Source organism: Erpetoichthys calabaricus, chromosome 5 (genome assembly GCF_900747795.2).
Source record: "Erpetoichthys calabaricus chromosome 5, fErpCal1.3, whole genome shotgun sequence".
Taxonomy (NCBI): domain Eukaryota; kingdom Metazoa; phylum Chordata; class Cladistia; order Polypteriformes; family Polypteridae; genus Erpetoichthys; species Erpetoichthys calabaricus.
In genome coordinates, this window is record NC_041398.2 from 82,997,491 (window position 1) to 83,017,916 (window position 20,426).

Below are 20,426 nucleotides of genomic sequence, written 5' to 3' on the forward strand. Positions count from 1 at the left end.
TACGTATTTTTTATTACCTTTGCCAAATTGCACATACTAGATGATCTTTTAAATGTTTTTTTTTATGTAAAGTACATACTGCACTTCTTGCTTTACTTACCTATATTGTTAAATGTTTTGTGATTCTAAAATTAACAAAGATCATATTAATTGAACAAGTTAGTTCTAGTATAACATTCAAAAGTAAATTACAGTTTTAATTTTTACAGGAAACACCGTGCTGGAGTTGACATCCACTCCTGTTCACAGTTCTTACTGGAGCTTTATAGTCAATGGATTCTGCCCAGTGGTTCCAGCAATAAAAAAACTCCAGAAATACTGATAAGTGAGGTGGTGCGTTCGGTACGTATAGCAGGATAAAAAAAACACAATGGATGATTTAAAATAGAATAATAATAAATAACTGCCAAGCCATTATTGTATGTGTAGTATTCTATTAAAAAAAAAAGTTAATTTCATTTTTATTGTTCTGTATATTTATTATTACACAATGTGTGTGATGCTGTCTTCATAGTTGACCAGTAATACAAATCCAAAAGTGATTCATGTCTGAGTTCTAAATAAATTTTTCACAAAATGTTTGTCTTTATGGCATGCCTTTAATTACTGTCGATTTTCAACATAAGTCTTAACCTTGGAATAACCTTGGAATAAGCAGTTTGTAAACCTACTGTAGTGGAAGTACGTCTTAAACATGCTAAATTGTCAGGAATATAGCATAGATCTGCATTAAACTAAAACTAAACTATATATTCTGCATTGTGAAAGTGAAGTTTTTCCAAGTCATGTTCCATCATGAGCTTCATGTATCCATTTGACCTTCTGACGTCTGAAATCCAATATATATGCAGTGGAAATGCTCATCTCATTTCCACTTAAGTAATCTGTTGTAATAGTTAACAAATTTGTTTGTAGTATTTTGTTTCTTAACTATTCCCATTTACAAAGTGGCATGTTTAACATAGAAGAGAATAGATAATAGGGTAATTTTGACTGGACAAATGTGCAAATAATGATCTATAATAAACAGGCTAATGTTTAAAAAAAACCAAGGGATTTAAAAGTGAGGGACGCAATGTTTTTTCAGGTCTTCAGCTTCCAAAAATGAGTGATACAGTGCACATAGGGGATGGCTCACAAACTCCTTAAACGTTGTAGTATGTAACTGGTTTTGTGTTATCGGCCTAATGAAATTAATTTAACTTGTTAATTTGCCCAACTAGCTTCTTGCAGTGTCAGATTTGTTCACTGAAAGGAACCAGTATGAAATGATGTACGCCACTTTGACAGAGCTACAGAAGCTACATCCATCTGAAGATGAGATCCTTAACCAGTATTTGATACCTGCTATTTGTAAGGCAGCATCAGTACTTGGCATGGTAAGGTTTGATTTGGGAAATGCATTTTATTCATTTGTGTATGTTCTGATGTACCTTTAGAACCTAATATTATTATTTTCAAAAAGAAGATAGCTTTTAAAGTTGATTGGCTTTAACCAAGCATATTAATTATATGTCTGACACATGTTCTGAATAATGAGTCTGGCAATTTTACTGAATAGCTGCACTCTGTCTTAGTGCAGTAGTTTATGTGCCCAAGAGGCAATTAGTTATACAGTATCTGTCTGCATAAATCACCTTGGGGGTCTTGTTCACAAGTTAGGGGAAAATTGATTGTGAGATTGTTAACCAAAAATTGTCTCAGTGGCAACAGCTTTCCTGTCTATAGTTCTGATGCAGGATTCAAGATGTTCGATGAGGCTTATTATTTACTGGTTTATTTATATTTTGGTCTTCTGATCAAAAGCTCTGGGAAGTGGTCAAAAGAATTAGACGGTAAGTACAATTAGCTGAAGTGAGGTTCCTACTCAGGATTGCTGGTCACTATGTTTGTGACAAGGAACTGTAAAGAGTCCTGTAATGCGGGGGGACCTTGGAGCAGAGCTAATGTGTCTCCTGACAGAAATTGGACATTTTAAGCATGTAGTTTAGATACCCTGTTCATACCTCCCTTATATAGCCCACTAGAAGAAGAACCAGGAGTAAATCCAAGATGCATTGGAGGGATTACATCTCTCAAGTGATTTGAAAACATCTGAGTAATTCTCAGGAGAACCTGGAAGTAGTTTTTTGGTATGGGAGAGGTGTGGTTTGTTTAGCTTAGCATGTTGCTGCTGCAATCCACATTCCAGAAATAAAGTGAAATCATGGCTAACTGATTTAAGCAATGGAATTTAGTGTTCTCTGTGAGCTTTCAAAGTATTTAAATATTTTAGTAGTAAAAGAATATTCAAAGAAAATGTGATATGTATTAGGAAAATAAGGATGAAGTTATATATCAAGAACCTGAAATAGCAAATGCTATAAATTTAATATTTTTCATGTGAAAAATGTGGTGACCAGTAAGTAGTTGTATGGACTATAAAGAAGGTATTCAGTGATTTGGAGATAGTATAGGGAGAGAAGTGCCTCAAACATTAAAAGTGATTATATCAAGTAAGTAATCACAATTGAACAATATTTGTCTTAGAGTGCTTTGGAAAGTTGGTGATATATGAACCATTAACATGTATTTTTTACAAAGAATCAGTAGAATCATTACATTTGAATCTGGACAGAATTAAGGCTTGGGTTAATGTGTGGCAGATGAAATTTAATTTAAATAAACTGAAAATATTTCCTGGAGGAAGTAAAAATGTTTCTTCTCTGTAGGCTGTAGTAAAGGAATGCTAATCTTAAAATTGCACAATTATGAGAAGGACCTGTCAGTGTACTTGTCACTTTCTTAAACAGAACCTGGCCAACTTTAATAGTCTTTCAATGATACATGTGGTTAAAACTATAGCATTTCTGAACTTTGCCAACTTATCTTAAAAGAGTGCACTTGTAGATGATCAAAGGCAATGTTGGGAAAAGGACCTTTCTTAAGCAAAGCTTTGATTTATTAGCTAGTCAGCATCTCCATCCTCACCTGTGGTTTAAAGCTTTGGTTAGTGACCAAAACAGAAATCATTGTAGTATATCCATCCATCCATCCATTTTCCAACCCACTGAATCCGAACACAGGGTCACGGGGGTCTGCTGGAGCCAATCCCATCCAACACAGGGCACAAGGCAGGAACCAATCCCGGGCAGGGTGCCAACCCACCGCAGCATTGTAGTATATAATCATCAATATTAACATCCTCTACAATCTTAAAGATATAATTGCTGCTGTAGCGTGAGGAAACTTGGTATGGCTTGGGAACAGAGATAAAGGTTTTGAACAGAGCCAAACAAGGTTTCTTGGGGCTCTAGTAAGGATGTCCCCAGGCACTTGTCAGTGGAGAAGTTTTAAGGCATAGACAAAGGGCACACTCATGGTATTATATTTTTTCAGTTGATGAAACCACTGATAATTTCCAGTTGTAGCCGAAGGCTGCAGTAGAGAAATGGAAAGTTTGGTCTTCTCAAGTCAGTTTGCTGTCTCCATAGTGCTCACCAGGATAAGCAGCAGTTAGTGGGTGAAATGACATAACACACGTCATTCTGTACATTTTAATGCATCTCATACATTTTCTTTAGGTGAACAAGGTAAGCTAGTAAATGAATGGCAGATGTTAAATTGCATTTATATCTGTTTATTTAAAAAATAAAAGCGTGAAACACTATTTTCTTGTTTGGGTATATCTCTGCATTACAATGAATTTTGCACCCAATGACAAAAACAGAAAAGATCCATATTCAGCATGTTTTCAGCCAAAGTATAAAATTCATCTTTGAGAAAAATGAATATAATGCAGGAGGTGCATGAATTTTACTCAACAGCATTTAACAGCAGTATTCTTTTCAGACCTCTATTGACATCTGTTAGTATCTGTGGATTTTGAATAAGCAAATAGTTGGTGATGTTGGCTTTTTTCTGTACTCTGCTTATTTACTGAGGTTTACAACATACTGTATTCCAGATTTTGAATGTTTTCTGGCAACAGATTTTTTTAATTAAAGAACTAAAGTGTTATTAATGTATTATTATTTGTCTCTCTGACTGCTTTATCCAAATTCACTTACAATAATAGAATATGTTATAATTCTTTACAGATAGGTTTGTCACACAGTGAGACAAGTTGCAGCCAAACTACCAGTTCATGTGACTTGACATCTAGTGCCTTAGTCAATACCTCATACCGCTTTCCAATGTTTTTCTTACATATAAGATGAATTTTGATACCTGAACACTATCCGCAAGCCAGTTATTTTGTAAATATTGCTTAAGAAGTAATCTCCATATATTCCTACTCTTGCATATGAGTGTATTCTTTTAATAACTATAGTAAATTTTATTTTTGTTGTTTCATTTTTGCAATATCTGCACATAATCATAATTTTCTAACAGCCTTAAATCTTATTTTAATATTTTTCAGGATAAGGCAATTGCAGAGCCAGTTAGCCGTTTGCTGGAGACAACACTACGTAGCACTCATATGCCAAGCCGTATCGGTGCACTTCATGGCATCCTTTATGTTTTGGAGTGTGACTTGCTAGATGACACAGCAAAACAGCTAATTCCTATTATCAGTGACTATCTACTGTCTAACCTGCGTGGGATAGCACAGTAAGAAACTATGTACCTTTTATGTTGCTTTGCTTTCTTAATTACAGTTGTGGTCTAAGTTATTTATGTACTGTATTTTAGTGAAATAAATAATATTATGACACAGTGGTTTAATGAGAAAAGATGAAGAATGCAAACCATAAAACTGAGGTTGTTAGATCAAAATAATACCTCTTTTGCCCCACTTCAATCAAATAGGAGCAGAGCAAAAGTCAGTGTACTACTCTATCTTAGGTTTCACATTTAGCAGAAGTGAAATTTGTATTGACACATCATGACTCACCAGTAAGACAAAAATGTAAGTCATTTTTAGTGCTGAAGCCCTTTGCTTTTTACTTCATAGATATGCTTTTATTCATTGCAGTTATTTATATATATATATATATATATATATATATATATATATATATATATATATATAATCTATTATTGATAATTTATATTGATTATGATCTTAGTGATAATTTATATTGATTATGATCTTAGTGATTAAATCAAAAATATCAGTAAAGCGCAGTTAATAACTTTAAAAATGTGTTTTTTTTTTCTGTCTTTATTCTTATAGTTGTGTAAGTCTTCACAACCAACAGCATGTGTTGATAATGTGTGCAGCAGCCTTCTACATGATTGAGAACTACCCACTTGATGTTGGCCCAGATTTTACTTCAGGGATTATCCAGGTGACTTTTCTCATTTGTTCCGTTTTTAAGTCTTTTTTTTTTTTGTACTCATTGAATGAAAATTGTTTATATTTTATAAGATGTGCTTAACATTTAGAAATTACTAGATTAACAAATATTGGAAAATATGAAAAGATTTTTTGATTTACAGGAAGGTGACATTTTGCTGTGGAGGTTACTGTACTGCCTCATAGTTCCATAGGACTGGGTTCATTGTGCACCTGCTCAGAAAAAAAAAATGTATACATAGTACTGTGAAAAAGTATTTGCTCTCTCCCCAAGTTCCTTTATTTTAGCTTATTTATAACAATTGTTTGTGATCTCCAGATAAATTTAGTATAATACAAAAGACAATCTGAGTAAGCACAATGCATAGTTTTTTAGTGATCATTTGATTTATTGAAAGAAACTTTTCAACATGAAGTTGGCTAAAAGATCTCAACAAGTAGCACACAATGCCTTGATCAAAAAGAAATTCCAGAAGACCAGAGAAAGAAAGTTACCGACAATTTATCAGTCAATAAAGGGTTACAAAGCAATCTATAAACTCCTGGGACTCCAGTGAACCACTGTGAAAACCATCATCTCCAAATGGAGAAAACTTGGAATGGTGGTTAATCTCCCCAAGAGTGGCTGCCGTAGCAAAATTACTCCAAGAGTGCATAGAAATCTTATCTGGGAAGTCATGAAAGAACAGAGATGAACATCTAAGGAAAGACATGCAGGTTAGGTGGATTGGCGATTCTAACTTGGCCCTAGTGTGTGGGTGTGTTTGTGTGTGTCCTGGGGTGGGTTGGCACCCTGCCCAGGATTGGTTCCTGCCTTGTGCCCTGTGTTGGCTGGGATTGGCTCCAGCAGACCCCTGTGACCCTGTGTTCGGATTCAGCGGGTTGAAAAATGGATGGATGGATGGAACTGCAGGCATCTTTTAGCTTAGTTAATGTAAGTAGCATTGATTCCACCATTAGAATGACATTGGGCAAAACGTTATCCTAGTAAGAACTGCAAGGTGAAAACAGCTGCTAAAAAAGTAGAATGTAAAGACTTGTCTAACGTTTGCAAAAAAAACACCTTGATTACCCCCAAAACTTTTGGCATAATGTTCTGTGGAATAACAAGTCAGAAGTGTAACTTTCTGGAAGGTATGAGCCCAGTTACACATGGATTAAAGCTAACACAGCTTTCCACGATAAGAACACCATGCCCACAGTCAAACATAGTGGTGGTAGTGTGATGATGTGAGGATGTTTTGCTGCTTCAGGGCCTGGGTGACTTCCCATTATTGAGGGAAGTATGAATTCATCTCTTTACCAGAATGTACTGAAGGGGAATTTCCGGTTTTCAGTCAATGATCTGAAGCACAAACACAATTAGGATTTGCAGCAGGACAACGATCTGAAGCACAAGAGCAAATGCACCTCTGAATGGCTGGAAAAAAAAAATTAAGTTTTGGTGTGTCCTCATGAAAGTCATGATAGAACCCCATTGAGATGTTGTGGCATGACCTTAAATGGGCTATTCATAGTAGAATTCTGTAGAGAAAAGTATGCCAAATTTCTCAGAGAGAAGGATTTTATCCCTTTGAATACGTAGCTTTTCTTGAAATACTTTAGTTTTATCCCATATCCCAAAAGCACAGTAGGTTAATTGGTGGCTGAAATTTTACTTTTGTATTAGTTTGTATTTGTACATCAGCGTGTCCAACAAATAAATAACATTACATTAGAGCTGATTCCAACTTTGTATTCCTGTAATCATAGCCTGTGGCTGCCAATACATTAATTTATAGAATACATAGGAGAAAATAAATGTTTAATAATAACATCTTCATTTTTACTCATCCTCATAACATATTTATTAATGTTGGTTGATTTTTTTATTTTTGTTTATTCACCTAGTTTATTTTCACAAACTTTCCTTTGTAACATGTCAGTTCTGATACACAATTGTACTTTAAAAATATTCCATTCTCAAGTTTTTGCCAAAAATACTGAATTTTTTCATAACAATCCACTTTTCCTGTAACCTTTGCTAATTTAGCATGGTCACTACAAAGCATGATTCCCTTTGTGTGCTCACGTCTATTTAAAAACAGAGCAATGCTGAGTTTTGTTAATTCTTTTTTTTCCTCCAGCAGTTGCATTGGAAGAGACCACTCTTTACTTCTTGCCTAAGTTAATTGAGGCAAATCAGAAAAATGTTATCATTCAATCAAAAATAAATGGGGAAGAAATTAAGTCACTAACACACGTATGCAAAATATTGCTTGAAAGTATATGAAGACTTTGAATTTGATGTCACTGACACATCTGAAAGTTCCTGAATTCTAAGATTTTTAATAAAGATGACTTAAATACCTAAAATAATTTTTCTTAAATAAAACATCTTCATTATTGATTTAAAGTTGAGTGAAGAATGCAGATGATATACTATATATGTGTTTGCTACATTTGCTAATGAATCCCTCATATGTGCATTCTTTGTTATATAACTGCTTCATCTTCTCCAGATTTGCATGAACTTAAGATGTGGTGTAACATTGGTCAGGATCTAGAACTATTTGTCTGTTAGATTTTCTGAAATACTTTATTTTGGATTCTAATATGGCACTAGGTCTAGCTGGTCTCTATTGGTATGTTGTAGTCAGATTGATTCTGCTGGCAGAAACTCATCCCTGAATGTAGACACTCCAGTTGCCATGTTTGACAGAGTGATTGGTGTTGAACAGTGTTAATTGTTTGTCAAATGCAACATTTGGTGTTTTGATCCTACAGATTAGCTCAATCATCTGGAGAGCATTACAGGTTTCCCTGCTTTTGGAAGCTAATCTGTTTCTGAAAACCCGTTTGTAAGGTGAATTTTCATAATGCAAACACCTAACTTACCATTAATTTAAAAGGAAAACATTTTTTAGGTGTTCCTGACACCGACAGTGACCCCATTGTTTCAGATAGCACCAAAATACAAAGAACAACATTTTTTAGGTGTTCCTGACACCGACAGTGACCCCATTGTTTCAGATAGCACCAAAATACAAAGAACAACATTTTTTAGGTGTTCCTGACACCGACAGTGACCCCATTGTTTCAGATAGCACCAAAATACAATGAAAATTGACTGAATTACTTTACTATGAAGTTAGTGATCAAAAGCAACCTTAATAAGACATTGCACTTCATTAACTGTTATGTAATAAAGCAGTTTACCTACACTTTATCGCTTTACGAATTATAAGAATGTGAATATTGTGCTTTTCCAACATTTTCACAGTCTTTGGTGCCATGATGCTTAGGATAATGCAAGAAGATGTGAGCTGCACATGTAACAAGTACCACAGTATATGAACACAGAATTACACCTGGCAACATTTGAGAATGACTAAATGTTATTCTGTGTCATCAACATCCACACCTGCTCCCAACATCCAGTTGTGCTAAGTTCTGCAAAGATTTTTAATTTTTAGCATTAGCGCGGCACATTTGAAAGTCCTTCCAGACAATGCTTCTTTGCGTTTTGTAAAAACGAAAAAAGGGTATTAAAAGACTTTCTTTGTATGCAAAAATTTTCATAAAACAGTTGTTAGTAATTTGCAGGAAACCTGTATTCTAAAAATTTTCATTATTGGTTCTAGTCATGATTCCCACAGATGCTATTACTTTTCAGCATATTTTGTATTGTTGGGATTAAAGTATGGACATCAGCAGCTGCAGCAAGATATATCTGGAGGTCCTTAGTTGTGGTGCTTGCATGTTTTATTGTTCAAACTTTTTTTTTCAGTTATCCCTCAAGAGGTTTGTGTATCTTTTAGTCAGAAACATGAATAAAGTAAGAGAAAGTATGTACTGAAGTAGAAGGTCTGGTAGTTAAAGAAGAGCAAATGAAGTTTTAGTTGTATAACTAAAGAATTCGCCTGCAGTTTCAAAAATGGACCACAGCAATAGAGGTGGTAGAAATGGCAATTAAGGGGATACTATGAAGAGTAACAGGAAACAAAGGCAGAAGGTGACATTGTGATTTATAAGGAAGCAATGAGAAATGACAAAATATCAGTAAGTGGCATAAAAAGCTAAGAGACAAATGTTTACAAGTGAGCTGCAGAACAAAGAAGGAAAAAAATGTGTTCAAGATCATGAAGCAGATGAGAAAAGAAATGCAGAATTTAGTAGGTGTAAATTGCTTGACAATGCTGAATAGAAAGGAATACCTGGAAATATACGGAGAAGTTGTTAAATGAGAAGAATGACAAGACAGTAGGAACAAAAGAAAAAGTTATAAAAACACTAAAAATGGTAAAGCTGGGTATAGCAGCGGGCCCACTGGAGTGGTGTCAAGAAGTGTTAAGGGCAGTGGAAAATACTGAAGTTATATGGCTGACAGACCTATGCAAAGTGATCAGGAATTCTCCCTTTATACATAAAGACTGAAAAAGACGTGTTCATTCCAGTTAAAAAAGGAAATTATGATCCATTGGAGCATGGGTCATATTGAGCAAACAAGCTATTACTTGTAGCTTCATATGATAACATCAGCTAGTTTAATTTTGTGGCTCTTACCTCAGTGCTCTGGTCATAGGTTTCCTCAAAATTTGTCTGTTTGGTGTCTTAATTGCATTTCACATTGCTACTCTTTACAATGAGATCTGTTTCATGACAAGTTAAACACATTGGTTTTATACTTTTTTTTGTAAGAATGAAGGTGTACTTTTCAGGCTAATCGTCCTTATGTGTGGCTTTCATTGTCATCTTTCCTTTTTGTCCTGAACATTTTGGAACATGCCATTTGTAATTTTTTTTATATGAGTTTTAAACTTTGTCAGTTTGCCAAGAATATTCTTGCTGCAGTCTACGAATGGCAAAGTTGGATGTTTAAGGCAGAGTTTGCTAGCACTATCTAAAGCAGCAGGCTGAGGTTTTGCGCTGCAGTCATCAAGTTCACATGCAGACCGTTGCAGCTTCTATGATTTAGCCAGATACAAGAGTACCATTAACAACTGCTTTAAAACCAGCTTACATAGAGCTAATTTTTTGTGTGCTGACAAGAAATAACCAAAATAACAGAATTTTTGTTTTGTTTGTGTTCTGGATTAAATTGTGTTTGAGTTAATTTCTGGACCAGAGTCCACTTATTTATGCTTCTGCTCTATGAGCATGAGACATGGCTGATGAAAGTAAAGTTGTAAGATGAATGCTGAGAAGGACTTGGTGTGGAGATGATAGAAGTTAGGCTGAGAAGAAACAGTCTTAGTTGATTTAGGCATATGGATTGAAAAGCAGAGGGAGACTTGATGGGAAGAGGGTACATCAAGATGGAGGTGAAGGGAATGAGGCCAAGAGGGAAGCCAAAATAAGTTTTTTCTAGAGGTGTTGACAGACCCCACAGGATGCCAAAGGCTGTGGAAAAAAATATTTTAAGGGGCAATTGGCTAATCCGGATATTTCCAGAAAATTACTGCAAAACTGGTTTTATTGATATTGATACTGCCTGAATTTTCTTGATTCCTTGTGAGAGTTATTTGGTGGGCATCTATATCTAAGAAAAGTCACCAAAATTTCCTCAAATAACATTATTTTTATAATACTCAACATACTGATGATCACTTAAAGAATTATTTCACAAGTCATTTAAACCATTTTTATATAGTAGCCTGGTGTTCTAATTTCGTCTCATTATATAATAGATTGGTCTCCTCAAGTACTGCTGCAGTCACTCTCATGATAGAACTTGATAGAGCTTTTCATGATTGAGAGAAGCCAGTAAAGGTGGTTTGTCCATGTAATTAGACTAAGACTTGGTCCCTCAGATGTATTCCAGGCATATCCCAAAGGAAGAGCATCTATGGAAAGACCTAGAACATACTTTTGAGGATTACAGAGCTGATAAATATTGCAGATAATAGAGTACCATGGTCTTAACCACCTAGGTACTTTAATGTTGCCAGTCCGCCCTTATCTGGAAAGGAGGAAGAAAAGCATTTTGTTTGATGCTTGTTTATTTTAACTTTACCTTTAAATATTCCAATGAGTAGCTATTACGTCAACTGACACTTATCAGTATGGATCTTATCAACTATAAAATAGAATATAATTTTTTAAATTAAGGATTATTATTACTTCTGTTTTAGATGTGTGGTGTAATGTTGTCTGGTAGTGAGGATTCAACCCCATCTGTGGTGTACCACTGCGTTCTTCATGGGTTAGAACGCCTCTTGTTATCAGAGCAGCTGTCTCGTTTGGATGGAGAAGCCCTGGTTAAGCTTAGTGTGGATCGAGTCAACACACCAAGCCCCCACAGGGCTATGGCTGCACTGGGACTTATGCTGACGTGCATGTATACAGGTAAGCAATATGGTTTATTAGGAATCCAAATGTGAAACAGTAATATAGATTTCTTTATTTTTTTCAGCCTTTTAAAACTAAGGATATTTAAAAACTTTAAATGGACACAATTTTGATTGTATAAAATGTTAGCATTATATGCTAAGTGCGCTGCTGTAGTTATAATGTACTCTGTGATCTAACCAAATTAATGTATCCCTTTATATTTATTAATTTGTACATAGAAACAGATACTGTATATACAGTGCATCCGGAAAGTATTCACAACGCATCACTTTTTCCACATTTTGTTATGTTACAGCTTTATTCCAAAATGGATTAAATTCATTTTTTTCCTCAGAATTCTACACACAACCCCCCATAAGGACAACGTGAAAAACGTTTACTTGAGATTTTTGCAAATTTATTATAAATAAAAAAATTGAGAAAGCATATGTACATAAGTATTCACAGCCTTTGCCATGAAGCTCATAATTGAGCTCAGGTGCATCCTGTTTCCCCTGGACATCCTTGAGATGTTTCTGCAGCTTAATTGGAGTCCACCTGTGGTAAATTCAGTTGATTGGACATGATTTGGAAAGGCACACACCTGTCTATATAAGGTCCCACAGTTGACAGTTCATGTCAGAGCACAAACCAAGCATGAAGTCAAAGGAATTGTCTGTAGACCTCTGATACAGGATTGTCTCAAGGCACAAATCTGGGGAAGGTTACAGAAAAATTTCTGCTGCTTTGAAGGTCCCAATGAGCACAGTGGCCTCCATCATCCGTAAGTGGAAGAAGTTCGAAACCACCAGGACTCTTCCTAGAGCTGGCCGGCCATCTAAACTGAGCGATCGGGGGAGAAGGGCCTTAGTCAGGGAGGTGACCAAGAACCCGATGGTCACTCTGTCAGAGCTCCAGAGCTCCTCTGTGGAGAGAGGAGAACCTTCCAGAAGGACAACCATCTCTGCAGCAATCCACCAATCAGGCCTGTATGGTAGAGTGGCCAGACGGAAGCCACTCCTTAGTAAAAGGCACATGGCAGCCCGCGTGGAGTTTGCCAAAAGGCACTTGAAGGACTCTCAGACCATGAGAAAGAAAATTCTCTGGTCTGATGAGACAAACATTGAACTCTTTGGTGTGAATGCCAGGCGTCACGTTTGGAGGAAACCAGGCACCGCTCATCACCAGGCCAATACCATCCCTACAGTGAAGCATGGTGGTGGCAGCATCATGCTGTGGGGATGTTTTTCAGCGGCAGGGACTGGGAGACTAGTCAGGATAAAGGGAAAGATGACTGCAGCAATGTACAGAGACATCCTGGATGAAAACCTGCTCCAGAGCGCTCTTGACCACAGACTGGGGCGACGGTTCATCTTTCAGCAGGACAACAACCCTAAGCACACAGCCAAGATATCAAAGGAGTGGCTTCAGGACAACTCTGTGAATGTCCTTGAGTGGCCCAGCCAGAGCCCAGACTTGAATCCGATTAAACATCTCTGGAGAGATCTTAAAATGGCTGTGCACCGACTCTTCCGATCCAACCTGATGGAGCTTGAGAGGTGCTGCAAAGCGGAATGGGCGAAACTGACCAAGGATAGGTGTGCCAAGCTTGTGGCATCATATTCAAAAAGACTTGAGGCTGTAATTGCTGCCAAAGGTGCATCGGCAAAGTATTGAGCAAAGGCTGTGAATACTTATGTACATATGATATCTCAGTTTTTTTACTTTTAATAAATTTGCAAAAACCTCAAGTAAACTTTTTTCACGTTGTCATTATGGGGTGTTGTATGTAGAATTCTGAGGAAAAAATGAGTTTAATCCATTTTGGAATAAGGCTGTAAGTTAACAAAATGTGGAAAAAGTGATGCGCTGTGAATACTTTCTGGATGCACTGTATTTGTGACATTTATGATGACTACTGCTGAAAGGTCAAAATGTGTGAACATTTTGAATGGTACAGCTGGCTGCTAATGGGCACTTCCTTTTAATGTAAACAAGAGTTTACATTATTAGTGGTCTTCACCTGTGTAATGTGCTCTATATTCATCAGATGCTAGATTTTTTTCACATCCAATTTACAGTACAGTATATTGTCACTTTTATAAGACATTCAGGAAAGATCTCAATTGATGGTAAAACTGCTTAACATTATTGTCGGACGTACATTTTATTTCTGATGTACCCATTCTTGTTAATATAATTATGCAATTTTTGAGACCTCATCAATATTTAGATACTTCCTGAAATATATGTAAATGCAAATTTTAAGTCCACATTACCATTGAATATGTTTTTATTGGCAGCTTCCAGCACTTGAAGCTCAAAAGCTATTACATTTCAATAGACAGATGGGTGTGTGAGATTCTGGTATAATTTATAGGTAATCAAGATTCTAACGTGCACTTCACAATTCATAGTTCAATCTAAACAGATCCAGGTAATTTAGTGTTTACATGGCATTATTATATAGGTTGAATTTTGTTTGTTCTGTTTAATGTAGGAGGAAATTTATTACTGTCTGCAGTAGGATAAAAACTTTTATTACACACACTCTTATAATTTACAGGAAGCTTAGCTGTGCGTAATTTAAATTTTGAGCAGCATAAGCCATAATATGGTTTCACTGGTAAGTTTTTAGAAGAAAAAAGTTGTCTGTATTGTTTATTTATTTATCATGTTTAGGCTATTCAAAACATTAATTTTTTTTGTTTTTCAGGAAAAGAGAAAAGTAGTCCCAGTCGGTCAGCAAACACTGATCCTACCATACCTGACAGCGAATCTGTCATTGTGGCCATGGAAAGAGTGTCTGTTCTGTTTGATAGGTACTTTTTTCCATCAATACACAAAAGCTTATATGTGTAATTCTTAAATGTAAGAATGTGAATAACCATAATTAAAATATGGCATAACTGAAAGATAAAATAGAAAATTCATCTAAAATATTGTGAATGTATCTCATCAAGAAAAAAGAGAAAATACTATCTACATATGGTTATCTAGTATTAATTCCTGTTTAAAGAATAAGTCTGGTATTTTTCCAAGTCAAAGTTATTTCTTCACAATCGCCTCTTTTTTAGCTCACAAAAATATGTAGTATAAATTAAGCTTAATTTAACTTTTTACATTTCTATTGGACGTTCTCAATCTTTTTACACATATGGAAGATTACCACACACTATGTGAAGATGTATTGTCTGTGTTTTCAGTTTATTTTTATTGGTCTTTAAACAGAATGGAAGGATTTCTAAAGTTGAATTGTTCAATAATAAAAGTGGTCTTGTGTAGTTATATTACATGTTACATTATATGTTCTTCTTTTCCTGAGTTATTGGTATAGCTGTAATATTTTTTTTTCTTTTTCTTAATTCATAGAATCCGGAAGGGATTCCCTTGTGAAGCAAGAGTAGTTGCCAGAATTCTTCCTCAGTTTCTTGATGACTTCTTCCCACCCCAGGATGTAATGAACAAAGTTATTGGCGAATTCCTATCCAATCAGCAACCATATCCACAGTTTATGGCATCTGTTGTTTACAAGGTTGGCATTTGCTAATGCATCTGAATAAATAAATGGCTGACATAATATGTTATTCAGGGAGCTCAGAATCCTATTAGTTATGATTGGTTTTTTTTGTTTTTTTTTGGAAACTGTAATTTACAAGTAAGTTGAGTATGCCATTATGCATTAATTCCACTTTATCATTCCCCTTTCATATTATCACTAGCCATATAACTCATGCTAATGTTCTTTCTTAGTGTTGTATTCTGGTGTAAATTGCTTTAGTATAATATGCCATAAGGTTGTGTGAGTTAATGGTGTTTTACTAATTATTTCAGGTGTCTAACAGGTTTGTAAAGGGTACATCATGTATTGTTTTGCAGTGTACAGTATAAAAATTGTGTTTTGAGATTGTGTTTGACAGTTTAAAGAGGAACAAATTATTTATACTTGTTAATTTTTTCCTAATTATTGATCTTTCTCGTTCTCTTTTGTCTTTCATCATAATTCATATGTGTCAGTTCTTAAACATCTATTGTGTTTACAATACATTTTTGCTGTGCTTATAAAATTTGAACTGCATACCTGTTTCATTGCTTACAATTGCAGGTGTTTCAAACTTTGCATGCGACAGGACAATCATCCATGGTTAGGGACTGGGTAATGTTGTCCCTTTCCAACTTTACTCAAAGGACACCAGTTGCCATGGCTATGTGGAGTCTGTCTTGCTTCTTTGTCAGTGCTTCAACAAGTCAGTGGATTTCAGCTCTGTATCCTTTCAATGAAACCTCAAGCAGTAAGCACAATTGCTATAGTTTGTGATCTTGTACAAAATGTTTTAATATTCTGAGAACTAAATGTCTTTAGAGTAATCAAACATAAATTCTGGGATCTTGTATTGTGTGGTTAATCTGTTCTTGGGTGCAATTTGTGGATTATCGTCAATTACACATATCTGTGTAATAAATTGTGTATATCTTTGGAATCACCCAGATCAATAATTGGGGTGGACTAAAAATATTTACATCTGAATACAGAATCCCCACCCACTAGCCCGATTTTCTGTTGCCTGTCAATTATCAAGAAATATTTTGTAGTGACTCTCATTTTAATAATTTGTATTTAATTTTATTCATACAGTTGTGTACATTTATTATCTTTGTTGCTTAAATATCAGCTAAATTTTAACTTTCATCAGGATATACTGTGAGAGAGTGAAATATGATCAATGTTCATTTTGATAAACATCTTTATATTTAGTTCATGCTATGTAGATATTTCTGTGGTCATCTGTTGGCAAAAGCAACCAATCAGCAAATATGCCTTAATGCTCTGTTATTAACCAAAACACTGCATGTGTTGTATTAGGGGGTCTTAGACTGCAACTGATGATGCATTCACCCGCTGTCTCTGTTCACATGGTTGTATAATGTATTTAGAATTTTTTATTACACTCTGCTGGCATGATTATAAATGCTGTTTTCAATGTACATTTACATTTTCCTAAGTCTGGAGTTAGTAGAAAATCAAAGAAAACTCCACAGTGGGTTAGTAAAGAGTTGATAAAAAGATATGCTGCAAAGGACAAAAACAGCTGTATACGGTTTATAAGATTGATAACTCCAATGTGAATCATACGGCATATGCGCATAAGGGCTTCCATTAATAGGGATATTAGGGAAGCTAAAAGGCATTTAGAGAGGAATATAGTAGACTAGCAAAATACCCGCGCTTCGCAGCGGAGAAGTAGTGTGTTAAAGAGGTTATGAAAAAAAAAGGAAACATTTTAAAAATAACGTAACATGATTGTCAATGTAATTGTGTTGTCATTGTTATGAGTGTTGCTGTGTTTTATATATATAAAATACACACACACACATATAAACATATATATACATATACATATACACATATATATACATATCTACATATATATATATATATATATATATATATATATATACATATACACATCCACATATCAACATATATATATACACATATATACACACACACACGCTTTATGGGTGATGATTGTTTTACTCTTTTTATCTTTATTTTATTTTATTGTAGAATCAACTCCTATCTGCGCACAGCAGGGCAGCCGTGGGCGGATGCGTATGGTGTATTAACTCCATGTTATCGTGCATTGCGCTGTCAGTGGTATTTTGATAAAAGAATTTGAACAACATATAAGAAGCGTATAAATTATTAAACAGTAAAACATTAACATTTAAGAAGGAAAGTTACATTAAGTACTACTGCAGTGCCTTCGGGTATACCTCATTTTTTGTTTGCCCATTACATGCTTAAATGTATACATTTTTTGGTGCACCTACCCGAGAACACGCGACATATAACTGAGCGTGGGAGAAGCATGGATTTTAAACACGCGTTGAGTTCATCTGCTGGTCTCCCTCGTGGAATAAGTGGTAATGTTTGACTAAAATGTACAGCGAGTAAAACGACATTACCTCCTATTTTTTTTTTTACGATCTCTGAGATCTTGCTTTTTTCGGTTCAAGGCTTCATAAGCTCTTTTATGTTGTATGGTGTGCATATCCCAAACCATCATCTTTGAATGTTGCAAGACTTGCGCCTTGTATGTAGATCGGGGTAATTACATTCATTGCATTCCTAGTCTGAATCACAATCTGATTGTATGGGTGGTTACCTGGCACTGTAGGGTTGCCACCCGTCCTTTAAAATACGGAATCGTGCCGCGTTTGAGAATGAAATTGCGCGTCCCGTTTTGAATCAATACTGGACGGGATTTATCCCGTATTTTTTTTATCATTTTTTTTTTAAAGCAGCGTCTCATGCAAATCATCCCACACGCATTTTATGAAGATGCCTCCTTTCCTACTTTTGATTGGGTAATACTTGATGTCATCGTTAGTTTGATTGGTCTTTTGAACTGTCCAGTGAGGAGGGCGTGTCTTTTAAGTACAGTCTGCAAAGTGTTGGCACTGAGATGTGGCGTCAGCGCCATAGTTGAAGCCCCTAACGTTGCGGTCAGCAAGTCGGCTAACATCCGCCATGTGCCGTCTTTCAGTTGCGAGAAGCAGATCATAGAATGGTTGAAACTGTTGCCCCTAACGTTGCGCCACGGCGTGTGGTTCGTTTATACCTCGTGTCTTCTCATTAAACTTTTATCTCGCGAATATGTTATTGCAATCCGCAGCGGGAGCGTTTCTATAAACTTAATTTAAACTTACGTTTTACACCGTGCTTTGTTTCCCTTATGAACATGCTTGTATGCTTAACTCGCTCTGTTCTCAATTGTTTAATTTATTTTTTGCTGTTCGCTGTTTGCGGCTGTTCCTCCATTTCCCCCTACTTCGTTCTTTTATGTCGCGAATATGTTATTGCAATCCTTAACGGGAGCGTTTCAATAAACTGATTGAAAATAGTTTTGCATTTACCTTTTTAGTAAAAGGCGAGCTTTTAAGCCTGAGAAATCACCCCGTAAATGCACACGTTTAATTGCACATGTGTTAATATGTATGGTTACACAGTATTAAAAGACAGTGAACAACGTCAGTTACCTTTGTTCCCGCGTTTGATGAAAGGTGAGCTTTTAAGCCTGAGAAATCACCCCGTAAATGCACACGTTTAATTGCACATGTGTTAATATGTATGCTTACACAGTATTAAAAGACAGTCAAAAATTAACGTCATTTACCTTCGTTCCCGCGTGTGACTCGTGCTGTAAATCTCTTCTTTGTTTTTAGTTCACGTGATTACGTAGGAGGCGTGATGACGCGATACGTGACTCCGCCTCCTCCATTACAGTGTATGGACAAAAAATATGTTCCAGTTATGACCATTACGCTTTGAATTTCGAAATGAAACCTGCCTAACTTTTGTAAGTAAGCTGTAAGGAATGAGCCTGCCAAATTTCAGCCTTCCACCTACACGGGAAGTTGGAGAATTAGTGATGAGTCAGTGAGTGAGTGAGTCAGTCAGTCAGTCAGTGAGGGCTTTGCCTTTTATTATTATAGATAAGACGAAAGATGACCCAAACAAATTCTTTTAGTATTTTAGTAGTAAAAGAACAGTCAAGGAGTAGGTGAAGTGTATAAGAAATAGTAAAGAGAAATTAAAATATACAGATAGTGAAATAGCTAAAGCTCTAAACTTGCATTTTTATGAGGTCTTCACAGGTAAAGAAGAGGACAATCTCCCAGCTTTATCACAGACTACTAAGGAGGTACTGAGCGACTTGGAGATTGTAGAGGGAGAAGTACCACTTTTTTATTAAATAGGCTGAAATCAAACAAATCACCATCACCAGATAATATTTATCCGCAAGTTCTTAAGGAGGTTATTGAGTACATACATAAACCCTTGATGCATATTTTTAGGAAGTCACTGCACACTGGGAAAACTACAAAGAACTGTAAAAAAACAAATATTATCCCATTATATACAGTAGAAAAGGGAATCGAGCAGATTCTAGTAACTATAGGCCAGTAAGCTTAACATGCATTACATGTACATTCTTCTTCCTCTTCTTTTGGCTACTCCGATTAGGGGTTGCCACAGCAGATCATCTTCTTCCATATCTTTCTGTCCTCTGCATCTTGTTCTGTTATACCCATCACCTGCATGTCCTCTCTCACCACATCCATAAACCTCCTCTTAGGCCTTCCTCTTTTCCACTTCTCTGGCAGCTCTATTCTTAGCATCCTTCTTCCAATATACCCAGCATCTCTCCTCTGCACATGTCCAAACCAACACAGTCTCGCCTCTCTGTCTTTGTCTCCCAACCGTCCAACTTTAGCTGACCCTCTAATGTACTCATTTCTAATCCTGTCCATCCTCGTCAACACCCAGTGCAAATCTTAGCATCTTTAACTCTGCCACCTCCAGCTCTGTCTCCTGCTTTCTGGTTAGTGCCACCATCTCCAACCCATATAACATAGCTGGTCTCACTACCATCCTGTAGACCTTCCCTTTCACTCTTGCTGATACCCGTCTGTCACAAATTACTCCTGACACTCTTCTCCACCCATTCCACCCTGCCTGCACTCTCTTCTTCACCTATCTTCCACAATCCCCATTACTCTGTACTGTTGATCCCAAGTATTTAAACTCATCCACCTTCACCACTTGTACTCCCTGCATCCTCAACATTCCACTGAATTTACACACACATATATTTTGTCTTGTTCCTACTGACCTTCATTCCTCTCCTCTCTAGAGCATATCTCCACCTCTGTAGGGTCTCCTCAACCTGCTCCCTACTATCACTACAGATCACAATGTCATCAGCAAACATCATAGTCCACGGGGACACCTGTCTAATCTCGTCTGTCAACCTGTCCATCACCA

General features: G+C 36.1%; 1 protein-coding gene across 4 annotated transcripts in view; it reads left to right on the forward strand.

Annotated features, from left to right (window-relative positions):
• The window catches only part of htt (huntingtin), a 242,530-nt gene that overhangs the window by 213,660 nt on the left and 8,444 nt on the right, over positions 1-20,426 (forward strand). For all 4 annotated transcript variants that reach the window (XM_051928233.1, XM_028801715.2, XM_051928234.1 and 1 more), the window contains 8 exons: positions 210-342; positions 1,224-1,379; positions 4,403-4,593; positions 5,159-5,273; positions 11,395-11,608; positions 14,310-14,415; positions 14,966-15,128; positions 15,699-15,859. In XM_051928233.1, the coding sequence (XP_051784193.1) occupies positions 210-342; positions 1,224-1,379; positions 4,403-4,593; positions 5,159-5,273; positions 11,395-11,608; positions 14,310-14,415; positions 14,966-15,128; positions 15,699-15,859 (1,239 nt within the window). The remainder of the gene's footprint in view (positions 1-209; positions 343-1,223; positions 1,380-4,402; positions 4,594-5,158; positions 5,274-11,394; positions 11,609-14,309; positions 14,416-14,965; positions 15,129-15,698; positions 15,860-20,426) is intronic.